The following is a 19,800-nucleotide window of genomic DNA, read 5'->3' on the forward strand; positions in this document are numbered from 1 at the left end:
GAGTGCAGCATAGGGAATACAGTCGCCAATGTCATGGTCACTTCGTATGATGACAGATGATGACCACTCACCGTGGGGACCATCTTATAATGTATAAAAATGTTGAATGGTTGTGATGTACACATGAAACTAACAGGATATTGTATGTCAGTTATAATTCAGTTGATAAAAACCAAACATCCAGCTTTGGCAACATTTTCATATTTCATTGGGTAAACTTTTAGACCGTCTGCAGTTACACAGTCCAAGGCAAGTAAATTTCCCTTTCCACAAACCTATAACTTTCAGCATTCATCTGGGCCTTGTCCTTAATCTTCTCCCACATGTGGGAACAACCTAAATACTTGAGTTCAAGTACAAAATTAATCTTTTCCCATTAGTAAACGAAAACACCTCCTGTTACCTCACCTGCCTGGTTATACTTCTGTGCCAGTGTTGTTCTCTGTAGAGTCTCAATCTCCATATTAATTATAATTTACCCAGAGTGACATCTGTTTTACAGAGAGCCAGATACTTGAGGAATTACTGTCCCATACAAGTGTTTTAGAAAACGATCAAAGCTCATGGACAATCATAATGCACATATCCTTCCTGTGTCTTAGATCTTAGAGTAGCAGACTTAATCCCTACTTGTAATCCCTATTTGTATATGACACAAAACCACACATGGCTCCCAGTGCTTCAGTATTCTGTTCTATGTGGAAATTATTCAAGGATGCAAAGATTATCCTTTAATTCAATTTAATACTAGCCCAGCATCTTAAAGTTAAGTACTGGAAATTATGTTTAATCTAATGTACCACAGAATATAATAGCTGTTGGTTTAGAAAAGTTTGTCAGAAATATAATTCGTTTATATTTACATTTTCCTTAACCATTAACATTATATGGAAGCAACATTAGCTTATCAGTAGACCTGTTTAAGAAGTCCCAATGTAGTTAGTGTCTTCATGAGGAAACAAATCCAAATTTTACTTAAAAAATAAAACATATACTTATATTACATTCTATAAGGATTAAATTCAGACAATTGTTTTTACACCAGAATTATCAACCAGTCTGGTTTGTTCAAGGATTCACTTTGATTGCTTAAATTTGGATTTTTTTTTTTTTTTTGAGAGAGAGAGCTGGGGAGAGGGAGAGAGAATCTTAAGCAGGCTCCGTGCCCAGCAGGGAGCCTGATGCAGGGCCTGATCTCACAGCCATGAGATCATGACCTGAGCCAGAATCAAGAGTTGGACACCTAACCAACTGAGCCACCCAGGCACCCCTAAATTTGGTTTGTTTTTGTTTTGTTTTTAATGTTTCTGTTTATTTTTGAGAGAGAGACAGAACGTGAGCAGGGAAGGGGCAGAGAGACAGGGAGACACAGAATCTGAAGCAGGCTCCAGACTCAAGGCTGTTAGCACAGAGCCTGATGTGGGGCTCAAACTCACAAGCCATGAGATCACGACCTGAGCCAAAGTCGGATGCTTAACTGACTGAGCCACCCAGGCGCCCCATGGTTTTTTAATGTATAACTGCCTCTGACCTGTCAGTTTCTGTGAGGATTTGTTTTTCTTAGAAGGCCACCACATTTAATACGATATGGTATTCCTTTAATAAAAAGTAGGAATTTTGCTATTCCGTACATTTTAAAGCATTAAGAAAGCAATCATGCATTGGTACATTTTTGCAATCACATTGCAAAAATCCTGCAGACATAATGAGACTCCTGTTAAGCCCAAGAAATGAAGGCAGTCCATCCACAGGAACCACAGCAAGAGGGGGAATGTCTTATAATGTATTTCAGAATCAGCTGGAGGTTTCTTAAAACATTGACTCTTGGGTTTAACTCCCAAAGTATCTAAGTCAATTGGTCAGAATTCTGGACTCAGAACTAGTATTTCTGATGAGTCCCATGTAACGGCTGATGGTGATGGTGCAGGGATGAAACTCTGAGGACACGTTTTCTAGGAAATATGAGGTTGCCTCCCTCCTGCCCCGAGTCCATAGGGCTGTGGATTTTACACTTCAAGGGATTACAGGCTTGGTTTCTAACTGACATCCCCTGAGTGTCTCTGCAATGAGCAAAGCAGACAAATCAATAAAGAACATTAACAAAAAGGCTACCATATTGAAAGTATTGTACATTCACTGTTTTAATTCCTGAGGATTCTTATGTACCTTTATATTTTTATAAGTCATATTACTATCTGTAAACCAATAGAAACAGATCTTTTAAGAAAATTACACCAATTTCTTAAGACCCTTCCCAGAAGTAGAAAAATGTTTCAAAATCACAGAAGGAGTAAACACTCTGTCAAGTACGAACACAGAGAGCTTATGGCTTCAGGTCTGAAACTTCAGCTACAGGTTAAAGGTAACATAAAATACACACATTCACTGATCTAGGTCTCAAAAGGACTCTTCTTCTGTCCAAAGGAAGCAAGACATTCTACAGACTAAAAGACTAACATACCAGATAATCTTTGCCACGTCACACCCAAAAGACGGTAGGTCACCCTTGTCCTGTAATGGGGAATAACACATTGGCTGTGTGCAAACCAGAATCCTAACAAACATAGCTGAGAACTGGGAACAAAAGTAAAAATACAAAGTCAGGAAAACAAACAGTAAAACAAAACCAAACAGAAACTGAAAGTAAAATTCTGTTGCCACTTGGTATTCACAGTAGGAGCCAAAAAACAGTGCCTGGGAGGTGCACTTTTTAATTGGTTCAGGAAGGTGTATCTACTTGAACAACTTGTTATTCCAAAAATGCCAAAGTACAGTTTTCAAAAAAGTTAAAAACAAGACCTTCGGGGCACCTGGGGGACTCAGTCGGTTGTGTTCGATCTTGGTTTTGGCTCAGGTCGTGATATCAGGGTCATGAGCTCGAGCCCCCCGTGGGACTCTGGGCTGACTGGCAGCGTGGATCCTGCTGGAGGTTCTAGCTCCCTCCCCTTCCCCCGCTTGTGTGCACACTCTCTTGCGCTCCCTCTCAAAAAAAAACAGGCAGAAAAAAAAACAAGACTCTCAATACAAGTCAACCTACTTAACACCTTTATAGGGGAACCAACATGGTTGTCAGGCCAGTTACTATATCGTTGACAATATTTATTACAGGGGCCACATTCAAGTACTCCAGAGGGGCGGCTAAAAGGTATGAATGAGGAAAGCAGGCATTGACACTCTCTAGAGTGTGGCGGAAGTGTAACATACTTGGTCTCAAGGTGGCATCTGTTGAACGTCTTGGCTAATGGTTTCCTTGTAGGAATGCTTGCTCATCCCTATCTGTAATATTTTTTTTCACACAAGCTGTTCTGGATTTTAATGTGAATCTTCCTGTTTTAAAGTGTTGGTAACTAATTCAGTTGAAAAAAAAAACAAAACAAAACAAAACACCGTTGGAGCCAAACAAAATATATCTTCAGGCCAGAGATGGCCTGAGGGCCGTCGCTGTGCAGCCTCTGCAATAGATGTTACTCATGTAACATTATAGCAAAGAAAAAGTTCATCCAAAAGCTGTATTGACAGAAAGTTTTAAAAGATTTCTTTTTAAACTGTTTACTTGCAGTTTTTTTCTAAGTGTGAAAAAAAAAAACCAACATGACGTGACAGTGTTTTGTCACCTGGTCACCATGCATTTCCATTTTAAGTTCTATCCTTGGTCCACTTAAAGTACAGTTACTCATTTTCTGGCGATCTGTTTCACAACGGTGTGAATATCGTTAACACTACTGAACTGTATATTTGAAAATGGTTAAGATGGAAAATTTTATGTCGTGTTTTTTACCGTATATACGCACGCAGACACACATTATTGAACGTTTAGTGAATTTATTCAAATGAAGTTATTCATTTTAAACTGTCTTTGGAGGGTAGTATTGAATGTAACAGGAAAGCCTGGAGACAAGGAAGTACTTTGAAAGACCTGTAATGGCCTTATTAAAAGATCATGAGAACTTGTTTAGGGAACAACACTTACTAATGGGAATAGTGATCAATTTGAGAGACATTCCTGGAGCTGAATTGGGAGTATTTGGTAAAAAACTGAATATGGGGCTTGAGGAAATAATAAAAAGATTATCTAGGTTTCTTTCCTGGTAACAGACAATACCAATAATTAAGTTAGAAAACAAAACTAGATTCAAGGGAAATTAGTTCAGTTTTAGACAAGCCATGGGATTTCAAGATTGAAGGAGACCTAGAGGTCACCAAGTACAACCATCCCATTTTACAGATGTGAAAGTCAAGGCCCCAGGAGAGGAAATGATGCCTTCGATGGCACAGTTTAAAATCAGAAGCAGGACTTTACAAGTTCTAGACTCAAAGTTCATCTTTCCCCAGTACACAGAGTGTCTGCTCTGACACATGGTTCGTTCAGTTCAGCGACGAACTTGTGGGGTGACCCCCAGGCTGCTGCCACATGTGAGTGAAGGAGGCCCTCAGATCTCTTCCAGACATGGGGTATCAGGCCTGGTCTCTTGCTCTCTGAACTCCAGTGTGCCTCTCCTCTTTGTAGCCTTTTCTTTAGTTTGAGCTGCTTGTAGGACCTGGAAATAGAAATGGTTTGTAGACATTGGTAATTTCATGCCTGCAGTTCAACATAATCCTGTCAGAATTATGGGAATTCAAAGGAAAGGTTGGGGCTACAGATGGAGATTTGCAAATTTCTGTTTCTTGAAACATTGTAAGGAATTATGAATATGTAACTATATAATAGCCTAAAGAATTTGGACTTTATCTTATTAGAGGTTCTCAACCGTACATAAGAATCAGTAGGTCAGTAGGTCTGGGGGGGGGGGGCGACTAAAGTAACATTATTCTTTTTTTATGTTTGTTTATTTTTGAGAGAGAGACAGACAGAGTGCGGGTGGGGGAGGGCAGAGAGAGAGGGAGACACAGAATCTGAAGCAGGCTCCAGACCCTAAGCTGTCAGCACAGAGCTCGACATGGGGCTCGGACCCACGAACTGTGAGATCATGACCTGAGCCAAAGTCAGACACTTAACCAACTCAGCCACCCAGGCACCCTAAGTATCAGTTTTTTAAAGTTCCAAAGGTTTCATGTGCACAGTTAAGGATGCTTTAAGCAATGCGAAACCATAGAAGGATTTGAAGCAGGGATGTGAGATAATCAGATGTGCATTTTAAATGTAATTCCAGCTTAAACGAGTGGAGAGAGACTTGGAATAGTCCAGGAAAGAGATGGTAATTGTTAATGACTGTATAATATTTCACTGAGTTAATTTTCCATAATAATTCTCTGCCTTACAGCATGTATGTTTCTAGGTGTAGTGTGTACGTGTGTGTAAATTCACCGTCCTCTCCAAAAAGTGCCATCTTTTTGTTTGTTGTTGTTGTTATTCTTTTTAACTATTTTGCTAGGACAGATTCCCAGAAGTAATGCTATGGAGTCAGAAGAAATGAGTAGTTTTGGCTCCTGGCGATGTATTACCATAGTGGTTATAATCAATTTACAGTGTTACTGTCCGTGTGGTGGGCCAAATACGAACTTTAGAATCACTTATAAGGTTCAAAAGAAGAAAAATTATTGGGATTTTGATTAGAATAATTTTATTTTGAAATTAGCAAGAAAATTATCAGAACAATATTTTGTTTATGCTATTTTACATGATTTAACTGAATATTTAAAAACTAAATTTATCTTTAACAGATTGATGAACTCCCAGAGGGAGCTGTGAAGCCTCCAGCAAACAAATATCCTATCTTCTTTTTTGGCACCCATGAAACGTAAGTCAACAAAACAACCTGAAATTTCAGCACCTCTAATTTGGCTCTACGAGACTACGTTGTTTATACCTGGTCTTATTAAAATGAGCACAATTATATAAAATCGGCAAGCTTAATAATGTATTTTTCTTAATGTGAAGATTTTTCATTCATTTTACTTACGAATGTTACTTCTGTGTAAATGTCGGACATTACCCAGAATCTCCTTTAGGACACCTGTGAGTCCTTGGGTGGTCTCCTTCCCACCTCCCAGTAATTTCTTTTGTTGCTCTTGTATATTTCCCTTCTGGAGAGACTTCCTTCATTCATATTTCATACAACAAACTTAGGTTCTCTCAGGCCCTTTCAATTTGTTGAACCCTGAAGCAAACATACCAACTTAATAAGGTTTTTAAATTGTGTTGGTTAGAGTACAGACTAAACTGCTGGATAAAGGGAGCTGAAAATACAGCGTCTTAGATAGCAGAAATTTCTTTCTTTGGTTTGAAACAATCCAGAGGTAGGCAGGTAGCTCAGGGTGTGTAGACTGCTCTGCTCTGGGGACCCAGGTTCCTTCTGTCACTTTGTCCTGCCATCGCCTGGGGTGTTGCTTTGTCTGCTACTTAAAAACAAATGAAAACTGGCTCAGCAGCACCTGTACATCTTCCAGGTAGAGGGGAGTGGAGGGTGGTTAGAAAACATGAAGAACAGGACACTTGTGTGTAAGGAAGTGACAAGGAAGTTGCATATGTCACTTACACTTGCACGCACAGCTGTGGCAAAAACCTGGTCCTGTGACCACGTGTTGCCATCGGGAAATGGGAAGCATAGTATCTAGCTTAGGCAACTGTAATAGGGAAGAAAATTGGAAGGAATAATTCATCATTGAAAGAAGGAAGCTGGTTACTAGATACCAGGAGATGATGGTCAGTCTCGACACACTAAAAACGTGTGTGGTCCGTCACACAAGGACACAAATGGAATAGGGATTGTATGTGTGGAGGAAGCTAAAAACTGTCATGAGGGGCACCCGGGTGGCTCGGTTGGTTGAGCATCCGACTCTTGGTTTCGGCTCAGGTCATGATCTCACAGTTCATGGGTTCGAGCCCCCTGTCTAGCTCTGCGCTGCCAGTGTAGAGCCTGCTTGGGATCTCTCTGTCTCTCTCTCTCTCTGTCTCTCTCTCTCTCTCTCTCTCTCTGCCTCTCTCTGCCCCTCCCCTGCTTGCTCTGTCTCTGTCAAAATAAATAAATAAAACTTAAAAATGTTTTCTAGAAAAGAATACCTGTCATGAAATCTTACAAATCTCCAAATTCAGGGTCATCCCTTGTGCTTGTGTTCATTTGAATGCAGTAGGGCCAGGCGGGAACTTTTTCTTAGCTTGCTGCTTCTGCCACTCTGGTACCTTGTTTATGCTCGCCTCGAAAGAGAGCTAGCCAGGGGAGAGGGGGCCCTTAAGACGTATTTATTTCTTGTCTTCGTGTGAGAAATAGTTGCGTTTCTTTCAAGAAGTTAGTTTTATCCTTTTTTTGTTTTTATCTAGTAGTCACTGTGCAATATCCAGCTTGCCATGATTTCCTCCTTAGAGAGATTGCTAGAAAGCTTAGAAGTAAATGTTTTATCTATAATAAGCGCAGAGGGCTTCGTGCTACGTATTTTTACATTCGCCTCATTCCTTTCTCCATTTTGCATCTATACCATTACTTTGCTTTTTCTCTGAGACCTGTTTCCAAATGATTTGATCGTATTTCTGGGACCTGGCAGGATTTAAGAAACAAGATTATCCCTCTTCGTTATATAGGACAAATCAACCATTTACTAACATTGTGTGGTCACTTCTCTTAGTAAACATTTTCTGGGCATTCTTTAAAGCACTATAAATAAAGAGCTTACCACCTGGTGTGCAGCTGGTGAGGGTAACAGTCATCCTAGTGAACAGTGTGAAGGGTTTCCCGGAACCGATTCTTAACGCATTACTAATCTAAGTCAACGGCATCCTTCCGAGGCTCTGTTCAGTAAAAGTAGTTCTACCAAGGAGCAATATAATATAGTCCCTATGTTCGTTTTTTACTGGTTAGATTATACAGAGGTAGGTTTCGAAACATTTAGAGGAAAACTAACTTCAAAAAAACCTGCCAGGACTTTGTTTCAGCAGAGCATTTATTAGGGATCGGGTGTCCCTGAACCTGAGATTATACGCCCTGGCAAGTACCTAATGTTCAGCCCGTCTGTGGAGGCAGAGTACACGTGGGTGTTGCTCGCTCCTGTAGACACGGTGCTTAGCACAGCGCCTGGCCAGTGGGAAGTGCTTAAAATAATAGCTGTTGGATGAATAAAATTCACTAAATGAAATAAAGGTGAGGAACTTCACAAGAAAGCTGTGTGCAGGCCAGCCAAGCACCCCTGAGCAGACTAGAATTTTCCTCAGAACATGGCCTGGAATTTATTCTAACACCCAGACAGTTAGGTAATTGGACCCCCAAATTCTTCTGTTCCATATAACTTAACCCCAGTAGTTTTCGTCTGGACAATTTTCAAGACAGCCTTGGCGAGGAGAAAAAAAAAATAACATCCTTAGAGCATGGAACTTTGGACAATTTTGTTTTCTGGCCTATCCTTTAAGGTTTGTAAAACATGCAGGAAAATTAACCAATGGGGAGGAGATTTGATTTGTGGAATTATCTGTCTATATTCTAGGAAAAAACATTGTGTATCAACAAATAAGTAGTTGTTTCAGAACAGTTCATTCGGCGTTCTTCTTTCTGGCAACAGCTGGCGTGGCCAGTTGCATATTAACCCTGCCTCCCGTGGCAGCACAGAAATACAGGCAGGCCCTGGCGAGCATCAGTAGCTGACGCGAACCTCGGGCAGCTTAGCCCGCAGTTAGCTCCTATACGTGGCGTCAGAGGCCAGAGAAAAGTCAAAAGCCATGGTCTAACAATGCAGGACACATTTCTCTAAAAGGAATATCGACAAAGTCCATTTCTTTCTCATGTTCAGTTTGTCAAGCAAGACACTGACATCCTTTGATTAAAATGTCCAGTAACCTGCAAAATTATGTCTGGATTCAGTGAGATAGAGTCATGTTGACCAAGCTGTCAAAGGTCAAGGAAGTTTTGGTGGTCGGGGGCAGAAAGCGTCCTTGGGTGTTTTCATCAACTTGAAAATTTCGATCAGCTAGGCAGTGAGGAATTAGTACGAAGCCCCAGTCAGAAAGTGGAATTTATAACACTCAACAGTAACCTATTAAACAATAGTCTCAAAGTTTCCAACATCTCTGCAGATAATTTCCAAATATATACCTCCAGCTCAGACCTTTCCCCTGAGTGCCAGAATCGCCTCTCCTGCTCCCTACTTGACCTCCTCACTTGGATGTCAGTCCGGGTTTCAAATTTAACATCGAAATCTGAGCTTTTCACCCTCAAATCTTGTTCTCTCAAAAATCTTTCATTCCAGGGGCACCTGGGCGGCTTAGTCGGTTGAGCATCCGACTTCAGCTCAGGTCATGATCTCGCGGTCTTTGGGTTCAAGCCCCTCGTTGGGCTCTGCTGACAGCTGGGAGATTCTGTGTCTCCCTCTCTCTCTGCCCCACCCCTGCTCACTCTCTTGTCTCTCTCTCTCTCTCTCTCTCTCAAAAATAAACATAAAAAAATTTTTTTTATATAAAAAAGAATCTTTCATTTCAGTAAACGCCAAATCTGTTCTTCTCATTTCTCAGTCTACAACCTTGGAGATAACCTCAGTTCTCCACCCCTCTCACGTGCCATCTCCAGCCCCTTAACAAATCATGTTAGCCCTTTCCTGAGAGTGAATTCAGAATCCCGCGCCTTCCCACCGACCGCACGGCTTACACCCTGGCCCAAGTCACCGGCATTACCTCAGTGGCCCGATCTGTCTCCCTGCTTCTGCCCCAGTGCCCTCTCCTTCGGTCTGTTCTCAGCACGGTGGCCAAAGGGATCCTGTTAGAACACAAGCTGTCACTTCTCTTCTCAAACCTTTCGTGGTTTCTCGTCTGACCCTGAGCCTCCATAGCGGCCTTCGAGGCCCACCTGATCTGTGTCCTCACGTCAATCGCTGCCTTGTCCGCGAGGGCGCCCGTGACCTCAGTGTCCGGGGTTGTAAAGTCCACCCCCGGACTCGCCACCCCCTTCCCTGCTTGGTTTCTTTCAGCACGCGGTACCATGGTTTTTCCTTCCGATTTTGTCCGAACCCCCGCTCGCGCTCCTAGACCGCGTGCTCCCTGAGCTAGGGGCGTTCGTCTGTTTCCCCCGGAAGCCGCAACACCGCGGTGGTGCCTGACTGGTTCGAGGCGTCCGCTCAGGTCTGTCTCACGGCTGGACACGTGAGCCTTAGTTTGGAATGGAAGATTCTTGGGTGTCAGCCGGGATGCGGGCCTCCGCTGTCTCATTCGCCAGGTTGATGTCACAGGTGGTCATGCCGAAGACACTAGTGTGAACGCTCCGATCTGTTAGCCAACCGCGGGATTTATTCTAACTGACTTTCTTTTTATGGCTGTGATTCGTCTAAGGTAGGGTTGAAATTGTGTAACATTGTATCTATTTGTACTTCTGATTTTTTTCTTGTTTAGTGCCTCGTTAAACACCAATGTGATTTTTTAATTTACAGAAAGAACAGTGAATAATTTGCTAATGTGGTATATAGATTAGCATAAATAAGGCTTAGTTTAAGATGATGATTTAAGTGGTCAAAGGGGACATCTTTAAAACTACCTTTGTGGGGCGCCTGGGTGGCTCAGTCAGTTAAGCTTCGGACTTGGGCTCAGGTGGTGATCTCACGGTTTGTGAGTTTGAGCCCCGCGTCGGGCTCTGTGCTGACAGCTCGGAGCCCGGAGCCTGTTTCGGATTCTGTGTCTCCCTCTCTCTGTACCTCCCCTGCTCATGCTCTGTCTCTCAAAAATAAATAAACTTTAAAGGTTTAAAACTATCTTTGTAACTAAAAGCCAGTTTTAAAACAAAAATAATTTGGTAATTTAAAAGTAAGATCAGGGGCATCTGGGGGCCCAGTGGGTTGAGCTTCCGGCTTCAGCTCAGGTCATATTATCACGGCTTGTGAGTTTGAGCCCCACGTCAGGCCCTGTGCTGACAGTTCAGAGCCCGGAACCTGATTCTGATTCTGTGTCTCCTTCTCTCTCCCCCTCCCCCACTTGTGCTCTCTCTCTGTCTCTCAAAAATAAATAAATGTAAAAAAAATTTTTTTAAAAGTAAGATCAAAGCACAGTCTAGAGTTGCTGGTTTATGTAGCCAGCTATCTATTTTTTCTGCTTTGAAGTGTATGTGTAAAACATTTTGTGCTACGTGCCTCAGAGGGTTTATTATACTTTTAACTTGTTTACTAAAATAGGCTCTGACACCTTTGTTGATATTGATATTAAAAATATTGTACCTTTGAAGGTCAAATGTATCCTATTTCTAAAATATCTCTGCAGTGCATTTTTAGGTCCCAAAGACCTTTTTCCATATAAGGAATACAAAGACAAGTTTGGAAAGTCAAACAAACGGAAAGGATTTAATGAAGGATTGTGGGAAATAGAGAATAACCCAGGAGTGAAGTTCACTGGATACCAGGTAATGGTTTGCTTCGTTGTTAGATCTCATTTCTTTGGTTTTAACTCTCTTTGGGGTCTTTGTTATATGTCCTCTTATACTAGTAGTTACCCTCCATCTATTTGAAATCAGAATTTAGCTCCGGTAATATTTTGGATTAAATGTAATTCTGTTACTCAAGGGGGTTCAAGTCAAGTGGTCACTGGAAGATTGAGGTTGACAGTCCTTTATTTTGCAATCTTAAGAGTAAGCTGAACCCTTTTAGATTAAAATAGCATGTTTTTTTCACAGTGTCCGTGACAATTTTTCAAAAATGTAATTAGCCAATATCTTGTTATTTCGTAGGCAATTCAGCAACAGAGCTCCTCGGAAACGGAGGGAGAAGGTGGAAATACTGCAGATGCGAGCAGTGAGGAGGAAGGGGATAGAGTGGAAGAGGATGGAAAAGGCAAAAGAAAGAATGAAAAAGCAGGCTCTAAACGGAAAAAGTCCTACACTTCGAAGGTGCCTGAGAACCGTTTCCATTGTTATTAATGTTATATGCACATTCATTAGATGACCTTTAATTCCTCCATTGGGCACATAGAAATATACTAGCTCTGTGGAGCCTCTGCCTCTAGGGACAGTGATACAGCCAAGGGGATAGGACAGGTGACCTTACATGTGAGGGCAGCTGGCTGTGGACCCTTCAAGGCCGACGTGGCACTGAAAATACTGCCGCTCAGTTGGAGAAGGTCTGTTCTTCAGCCAAGGGGACAAGAGCAGGTGTGCCTCCTACGGTCACCTCCAAATGAGCTCTGAAGACTTTAGGAATATAGGAGACTCAGTACGATTGAGGACAAGTCTAGGTAAATATAAAGATACACCCTTAATCTGTCTTTCTGCTCTAAGGAATGTACACATAATACGTATAAATGAAGAGAGGACTCTGAAGGAAACAAGTGGTAGGAGAACGTTCTTTAGATAGAGGGCGAGGCCTTTCTGAAGAGAAGAGGCAGAGTTCATACTGAGGCCCGAAGAAAGAGCTGGGGGTGGGGGAAGGGGGCGTGTGTGACAGAGCAGCCCAGATGTGACGCAGGAAGAGTCTGGCCTGGCCTGAATTGGAAGAAGACCAGCGTGGTTGGGGGTCATGACCCAGAGGGAGAGGCAGGCAAAGGCTCAGTCATGGAGACTTGTGCGCCACCTTAAGGAATTTGGATTTATTCCCAGTGTGACGGTAATAGGAGTGACGTGATCCTAGATTTACAAATTGAAAGTCTAGGTTTTTCACAGTAATCCAGACATACAGTTGAACAAACTATGGCATTGTAAAAACTGTTCACCTTTAGAAACTGGAAGTAAGATAGATAGATCTTTGAAAACCAGAGATTGGTACAAGTTTCACTATAACTGGTCTGTCACACGATTGAATAAATTACTTCCATTTAGATCTGGTATTTAGTAGCTGGACACCAGACTTGGGAAACTCCTTAAGAACCAAGTCCCAAGACTTTATTCGATGATCAGCATTTTCTTTTACAATCTGTAAAGTCTACCCCACAGGCATATAGGTAAAAATGTATGAATACATATTACTTTGAACCTAATGAAAAACATGGTATTTGCCTTGGATGGGGATACGGTTTGCAAATCACAAAAAAATAATTAGAATTTTCCTTGTCAGGCTGTACCTTCCATTGCATTTTTAAGCTGAGGTTTTTTTTAGCATTTTGAATTTCACTTAAACACCCAATCGAATTGATTTTTTTTAATTTATGATTGCCTGCTGAGCTGTGCAGCGTATTGTACCACCCTCCGTTATCTAAGCTACCTGACGTAGTAGCGGCGTTTAATAGTGTGGATTTGGGGCTTTTGAGTGTCATTATTTTATTGCTTGTTGTGGTGCCCGGAAGTAATGGGGCTCATACCTAGTGCGGGTAGGTGATTTAAAGCAGTGAAGGGGTAAAGACATACTTTACTTACTGAGGTTTCTCTGTGTTCAATTAAGGGATCATCTTTTTTTGCTTTTCCTTCCAGATCACAACTTTCACAAGCACTTAAGAACCGTGACTTTCTTTTCCACTTTTTACTGTTTTATTTATTGTCAAAAGAATTATGCACAAACACAAAGACTTTGGAAGAACATAAATGGTTTTTCATTTTCAGTATTAACTGAGAACCTAGCACAGTGGTTCTCAAACTTCCACCTGCGTCAGAACCATGTGGAGGGCTTGTTAAAGCACACACTGCCCAGCCTCACCCCCTGAATTTCTGTTTCGGTAGGTCTTGGGTGTGGGGTCTGAGAATTAAAGTTTTAGGTAAGGCTGATGGCTCTGATCTGGGAACCACATTTAGAGAAGCGCTTACCTGACGTAACCTGCTTGTTGTCCTTGACTTCCCAGATGTTTCCTTTTTTCCGAATATGGTGATCTTTTCCTACCCCCCCTATTTCTTAAAGTTGAATAATCTTCCTTTGCCACTGAAAAGCAGTGGTTCACAGTGAAAAGCAGATTTGAACATAATTGAAGATTTATGTGTATCTCTTTGGCAGTAAGTATATGGATGATTCATATATGAGCCATCACAGATCCTGGAAAATTATAGGTCAAAATATTTTGCATGCACATTACTGCATAAAGTAGGGCAAATCAGAGAGCCTCACAGCAGAGTAAACTGATGATGGTGCTAAACTACTAGTAATCTTAAGTTAAAAAACCAAAGGTGGCAACAGTTGGACACAACCAATTCAGGAGCACAGTGATGAAACAGATAAAGGGTCCCTCCCCACAATTACAGGAATTGCCCTGATCTGAATTTGTAGCACAGTAAGAGCTTTTCAGGGTTCCCAAATACAGCCTGGGGGCCAGGTTTCTTAGAATGCTGACTGTGGCTCGACAGCAAAACTTGAGGAAAGGCCTGATTCTGGTCTGTGTAATGCCAAATTATAAGGCGTATAAATTCACTCGTGGGGTTACTCATAAGTATCCTTTGTAAGCATTAGAAATTTTAGGGAGTTGTGAATGATTACCTCTAAGAACTGTAGGTCAGAGGTTATTATTTGAGAATTACTACATAAAGCAATTACTCTATTTCGATAGTTATACTGTATTTACTAGGAAAACAAAAAATATTCTGCTTTTTATGTTGTCCTACTTGATCTTAGCTTTAACGGTAGACACTCCACATTTGGATTATTAAATCTCTGCTTTTCCTTCGTGTGAAAAGTAAAGATGACCTCATTTTAAGCTGACATTTCGGGCTTGGTTGGTAGTTTCAGTTAAGTAAAACAGGAGCAATGTAATTATATGCTCTATCACAGAGCTAGGAGATACTTTCTCTTTGGGAGTTGTATTTAAAATATTGATTGTCTAAGGAATCTCCAATTTGCTAATTCATTTCTGGAAGACCAAAGGTGACTTGGCCAAACCGGTTTTGCCTCAGCTCTTATTTGCCAGGTGCTTAACGACTCTTAAAAGTCCTCAAAAAGGACATGTTAGTGAAATGCTACATTTTACTTTCTTAAAGATGCACAGTGGGGCCAGCTTTTGATCCTTTTAATGCTGTTCTGCAAAGCAGCTTTGGCTATAAACTATAATTGTATTTTCGTTTTCCTTAAGCTCATCTTGATTTCAAATGCATGGTGATAAAAAAGCGGGGGGGGGGGGGCTAGTTCCCTTGGGTTCTTAAATAACTGTCTGCAATTTAAAAGAGTAAAGTAGTTTATATTACGTGGATCCTGTCAACCAAACAGCTTCAGCAGATTTCTTAACATGAATACTCCTATATCATGTGAGATAGTCCACCTCACTCTGTGGACCTGAGTTTCTACTGTAAAACGACGAGGAAGGACAGGACGGCCTTATGGTGCCTTCTCACTCTTAGCCTCCTAAGGTGGTGTCCATCCAGCTACTGTTTATTCACGAATAGTGTCCTGGGTACACGAACCTTTTTGTACTGCTTTTATTAACATGGCACCGCTGGAAAGGACTAACAGGTCATGTAGTTCACCTCTACTTCCTTCTCCAGCTTGTTACCCTGAGGCCCAGCGAGGCGAAACGATTCGCCCGGGCCACCTCGCCCAGCCTTGGCACGCCGCCTGGTTGCACTAGTATATCCGGTGGCGGGGCCACAGAGACTGGCCGTGGGTCAGCCGCTTCGGCAGCTCTTACTTGCCCTTGTGCGTCAGGATTTGTCCCTTTGACTCTAACTTCTAACTTGTCCAAACGTTTAGAAATCCTCTAAACAGTCCCGGAAGTCTCCAGGAGATGAAGATGACAAGGACTGCAAAGAAGAGGAGAACAAAAGCAGCTCCGAGGGCGGAGACGCCGGCAACGACACAAGAAACACAACTTCAGACTTGCAGAAAACCAGTGAAGGGGTAAGGACGGCGTGTAACCTCCCTGCCCTTCTAACCTAGAAGATGCTAGAGATCAGCAGTGCTTCGCAGTCACTGGTAAACACTGTCCTAGTAGATGGAGAAAGATTCTCAGCCTGATACGTGGATGTGCACGCAGCTCCTGGATGAATGATTAGCTGCCCAGAGTCTGAAAACAAAAGAGAGCCAGGTGGGAAGTGCACCTGCCTGTCAGTGTGGAACTCTGTGAACAGTTCATTCTTTTTTAAACTAACTTGAGCAGCTTGAGTCTTTTCTTTTCTTTTTAGCGTTTATTGACTTACTCTGGGGGAGAGAGAGAGAACACTTGTGCACAAGCAGGGGAGGGGCAGAGAGAGAGGGAGAGAGAACACTTGTGCACAAGCAGGGGAGGGGCAGAGAGAGAATCCCAAGCAGGTCCTACCACTGTCAGCGCAGAGCCCGACCTGGGGCTTGATCTCATGACTGTGAGATCATGACCTGAGCCAAAATCAAGAGCCAGGCACTTAACCGACTGAGCCACCCAGGTGTCCCAACTTGGGAGTCTTTTATAAAGTAAGATGTGAAACACTGAAATTATGAAATGCCATCTCAGAATTTTACAGTTAGATTTATTTTATTACAAGATGAATGGCATGTCCAAAATAGGAGATTTCATGCCTCTGTTTCTTTCCTAAAAGCAGTTTGTTTGGACTTTCATATACCCACAGGGCTTTAAGTATTTAAGGATTCAAACAACACGTGAACATTGGTATTTGAAGTACTGAAGGGGAAGACTTGTCCACTTTGGATTTTTGTCAACTCTTTTTTAAAGTATAGTCGCCACAGAATATTGTGTTCGTTCCAGGGGCACAACAGTGAGTCCACATGTGTAGGCGTTACTGAGTGTTCGCTGTGATGGGCCTGGTTACTGTCTGTCACCAGACAAAGTTGCTACCACATTCCTGACTCTTCCCTGTGCTGTACTTGATACCCTCGTGACTTACTTGTGTTACAACCGGGAGTTTGTACATCTTAGTCCCCTTCACCTGTGTCCCCCGTTTCACCCACTCCTCAGCCCCTCCGCCTGGTGGTAGACGAAGTGTGCCTCCTGTATCTGGGACTCTGTTTTGTTATGTTTGTTCGTTTGTTTTGTTTTTTCAGATTCCACGTAAGTGACATCATACGGCATTTGTCTTTCTCTTTCTGACGTATCTCACTTAGCGTAATATACTCTAGGTCCATCCATGATGTCACCGGTGGCAAGCTTTCATTCTTTTGTATGCCTGCGTAATATTCGTGTGTGTGTGTGTGTGTCCACGTACGCACCATATCTTTGTCCGTTCATCTGTCAGTGGACACTTGGGTTGTTTCCATATCTTGGCTATTGTCAATAATGCTTCAGTTAACATAAGGTTGCATGTTTCTCTTTAAAGTGCTGCTTTCATTTTCTTCGGATAAATACCCAGAAGTGGAATTACTGGTAAATCTGACTTTTTGAAGAACCTCCATACTGTTTTTCAGAGCGGCCGCACCAGTTTACTTTCCCACCAACCATGCACGAGGGTTCCCTTTTTTCCACATCTTGCAACACTGGTTACTTCTTACCTTTTTGATTCTAGCCGCTTCGGACAGGTGTGAGGTGGTTGCTCGTTGTGGTTCTGATTGGCATTTGCCTGACGACGAGTGGTGCTGAGCATCTCTTCACGTGACTGTTGGCTGTCTGCGTGTCTTCTGTCCTAATTTCCATTAACCTGTTAGGTGGCGGGCAAGTCCGCCTTCGTAAAAGTGTTATTAGCAAAGGCACATTCTGCCCCTGGTCCTCTTCTGTTAGTCTTTTCTCTTTCAAGACTAATTGGACAGCGGCAAATCACTTTGAAACAATAATCCACAAAATACACTCTGATTGTTCTTCTGTTAGATTCTGGTTTCAGCCGAGTTCTCGACTATTCTTGTCAGTACTGTTTACCTCTCAAGTCCTCCTTCATCCAGTTTTCCAAAATTACTCCCCAGTTACGATTCTAACGGCTCCCTTTAACTCTTAGCCACTCAGCTTTACTCCTGCCTCTGAGGATCTTTCTTCTTTTCACCTCTTCAGTAGAGAGTCCTCTGTCATCACTTTTTCCAGCAGCCCTCCTGGGAACCATCCCTAACAGTCGCCGAGGGCCTGAGTACCTGACTCTTGATTTTCTTTTTATCCCACTTGCCGTCCCCACCCCAGGTGGCTTCAGTATGCCTACAGCAAACCCCCCACAACTTGTCTCTCCCATGACCAAACTCACTTCTGGCTGCCCCTCCTGTGACAGAGGTAAAGATGGTTTACACCTTACCACTCAGACTGCGGTCTATGGACAGATCGCATCAACAGCACCCGGCAGCTTGTTGGAAATGCAGAAGCCCAGGCCCACGCCCAGGCCTTCTGAGTCAGAATCTGTTTTAACCAATCCCCCAGGTCATTTATATGCACATTAAAGTCTGAGAGGCATTAATCTGCACCTTTCTGTTACCAGGCTCCAGAGCGTCGTCTCCTCGTCCTTCCTCCAAGGCCAACCCAGTCGTCCTGTACCTTTCTCTTCTTTCTCCTGCCTAGAAACAGTATCAGGCCTCCCTTAACCTCAGACATACCTCCCTTTCCCCACATACCCTGTTCTTTTCACTTTTCTCTTCATCTCTGAACTTCCTAAAGGAGTTCTCCTTCCTCCCAGCATCCACTTCCTCACCTGCAACACACCCGCCTTACTCCATTACACTCGAGGTGCTTCTTCACCATTTCAGCGCAACTGCCCTCGTCGAGGTCCATGCTGATCCTCTCCCTGCCAGGTCCAGGGTCTTTTTTCGTCTTTATTTTACCTCTGCAGCATTTAGTGCCGTTACCCCTTTCTCCTCCGGACTTTGCTTCCAGGCCACCTCCTGCTTCCACAACCAGCTCGTCTCAGTCCCTCTGCAGAGCTCCTTCCTTGGCACGCTACTCTTCTGAAAGCTTCCCCGCGTCCATCTTACCCACTCTCGTGGTTTCAGCTGTTTTCGATATATTACTGATGACTTCCCACTGTACCTCCTGCATTGTAGATCCATTCTTCTAACCATTTATGAAACCCATTTCTACTTGAACATCTTGAAAGCACTTCTGGAAACACTTGCCATTAGCAGTAGCGACAGCAGCAGAGTCAGAGTCGTAATGGCTCACGGTTTACTCCGTGCCAGATTGTGCTAAATGCTATCTATGCATTGTCTCACTTAATCCCCGCACAAATCCCAGGATGTAGGTGGAGGTCTCATCCGTTGTGTACCTGGGGAAACTGAGGCTGGAAAGATCGGCCCAGGGTCCCATAGCTGGTAAGAGCCTGAATGTAGAACGAGAGCCTGCGATCCATTCATTTTTTCATTCGTTCATTTAAATTGAAGTGCAGTTGACACACAATATTACCCTCGTTTCAGGTGCACGACATAGTGATTTGACAAGGCTCCCTTATGCTGTGCTCACCACACAATGCTGTCACAGTGTCATTGACTGTTCCCTGTCCTGTACCATGTCCCATGACTTACTCCGTAACTGGAGGCCTGTGTCTCCCACTCCCCTTCACTCATTTTGCCCCTCCCCTGACCCTCCTCCCTGGCAACCTTCAGTTTGTTCTCTGTATTTATGGGTCTGGTTCTGTGTTTTAGATTCCACATGTAAGTGAAATCATGATATTTGTCTTTCTTTGACTTACTGCACTCAGTACAATACATCCTAGTTCCATCCACATTGTCGCAAATGGCAAAATCTCTTTTTATGGCTGCGTAATACCCCATCGTACATGTACACCACCTGTGTCCATCCATCTGTCGGTAGACACTTGGTTTGCTTCCATAACTTGGCTATTATAAATAATGCTGCAATATAGACAAGAGTGCATATGTCTTTTTGAATTAGTGTTTTCATTTTCTTTGCTAGTGGAATTATTGCATCATACAGTTTTTCTACTTTTAATTTTTTGAGGAACCTCCATGCTGTTTTCCACAGTGGCTGCACCAATTTACATTCCCACCAACAGTGCGCAAAGGCTCCTTTTTCTCCACAACCACACCAACACTTCTTGTTCTCGTTCTTGTTCTTTTGCTATTAGTCATTCTAACTAGTGTCACGTGATCTCATTTTGGTTTGTTTGCATTTCTCTGATGACTGGTGATGTTGAACCTTTTTTCATG

The 19,800-nt window shown here is 42.7% G+C and overlaps 1 protein-coding gene across 1 annotated transcript in view; it reads left to right on the plus strand.

Moving 5' to 3' along the window:
• Positions 1-19,800, plus strand: part of HDGFL3 (HDGF like 3) — a 72,162-nt gene that overhangs the window by 41,912 nt on the left and 10,450 nt on the right. The window contains exons 2-5 of the mRNA XM_042987945.1: positions 5,662-5,738; positions 11,162-11,300; positions 11,625-11,783; positions 15,490-15,636. Coding sequence (XP_042843879.1) covers positions 5,662-5,738; positions 11,162-11,300; positions 11,625-11,783; positions 15,490-15,636 — 522 coding nt within the window. The remainder of the gene's footprint in view (positions 1-5,661; positions 5,739-11,161; positions 11,301-11,624; positions 11,784-15,489; positions 15,637-19,800) is intronic.

The sequence above is a fragment of the Panthera tigris genome, chromosome B3 (genome assembly GCF_018350195.1).
Source record: "Panthera tigris isolate Pti1 chromosome B3, P.tigris_Pti1_mat1.1, whole genome shotgun sequence".
NCBI classification, from domain to species: Eukaryota; Metazoa; Chordata; class Mammalia; order Carnivora; family Felidae; genus Panthera; species Panthera tigris.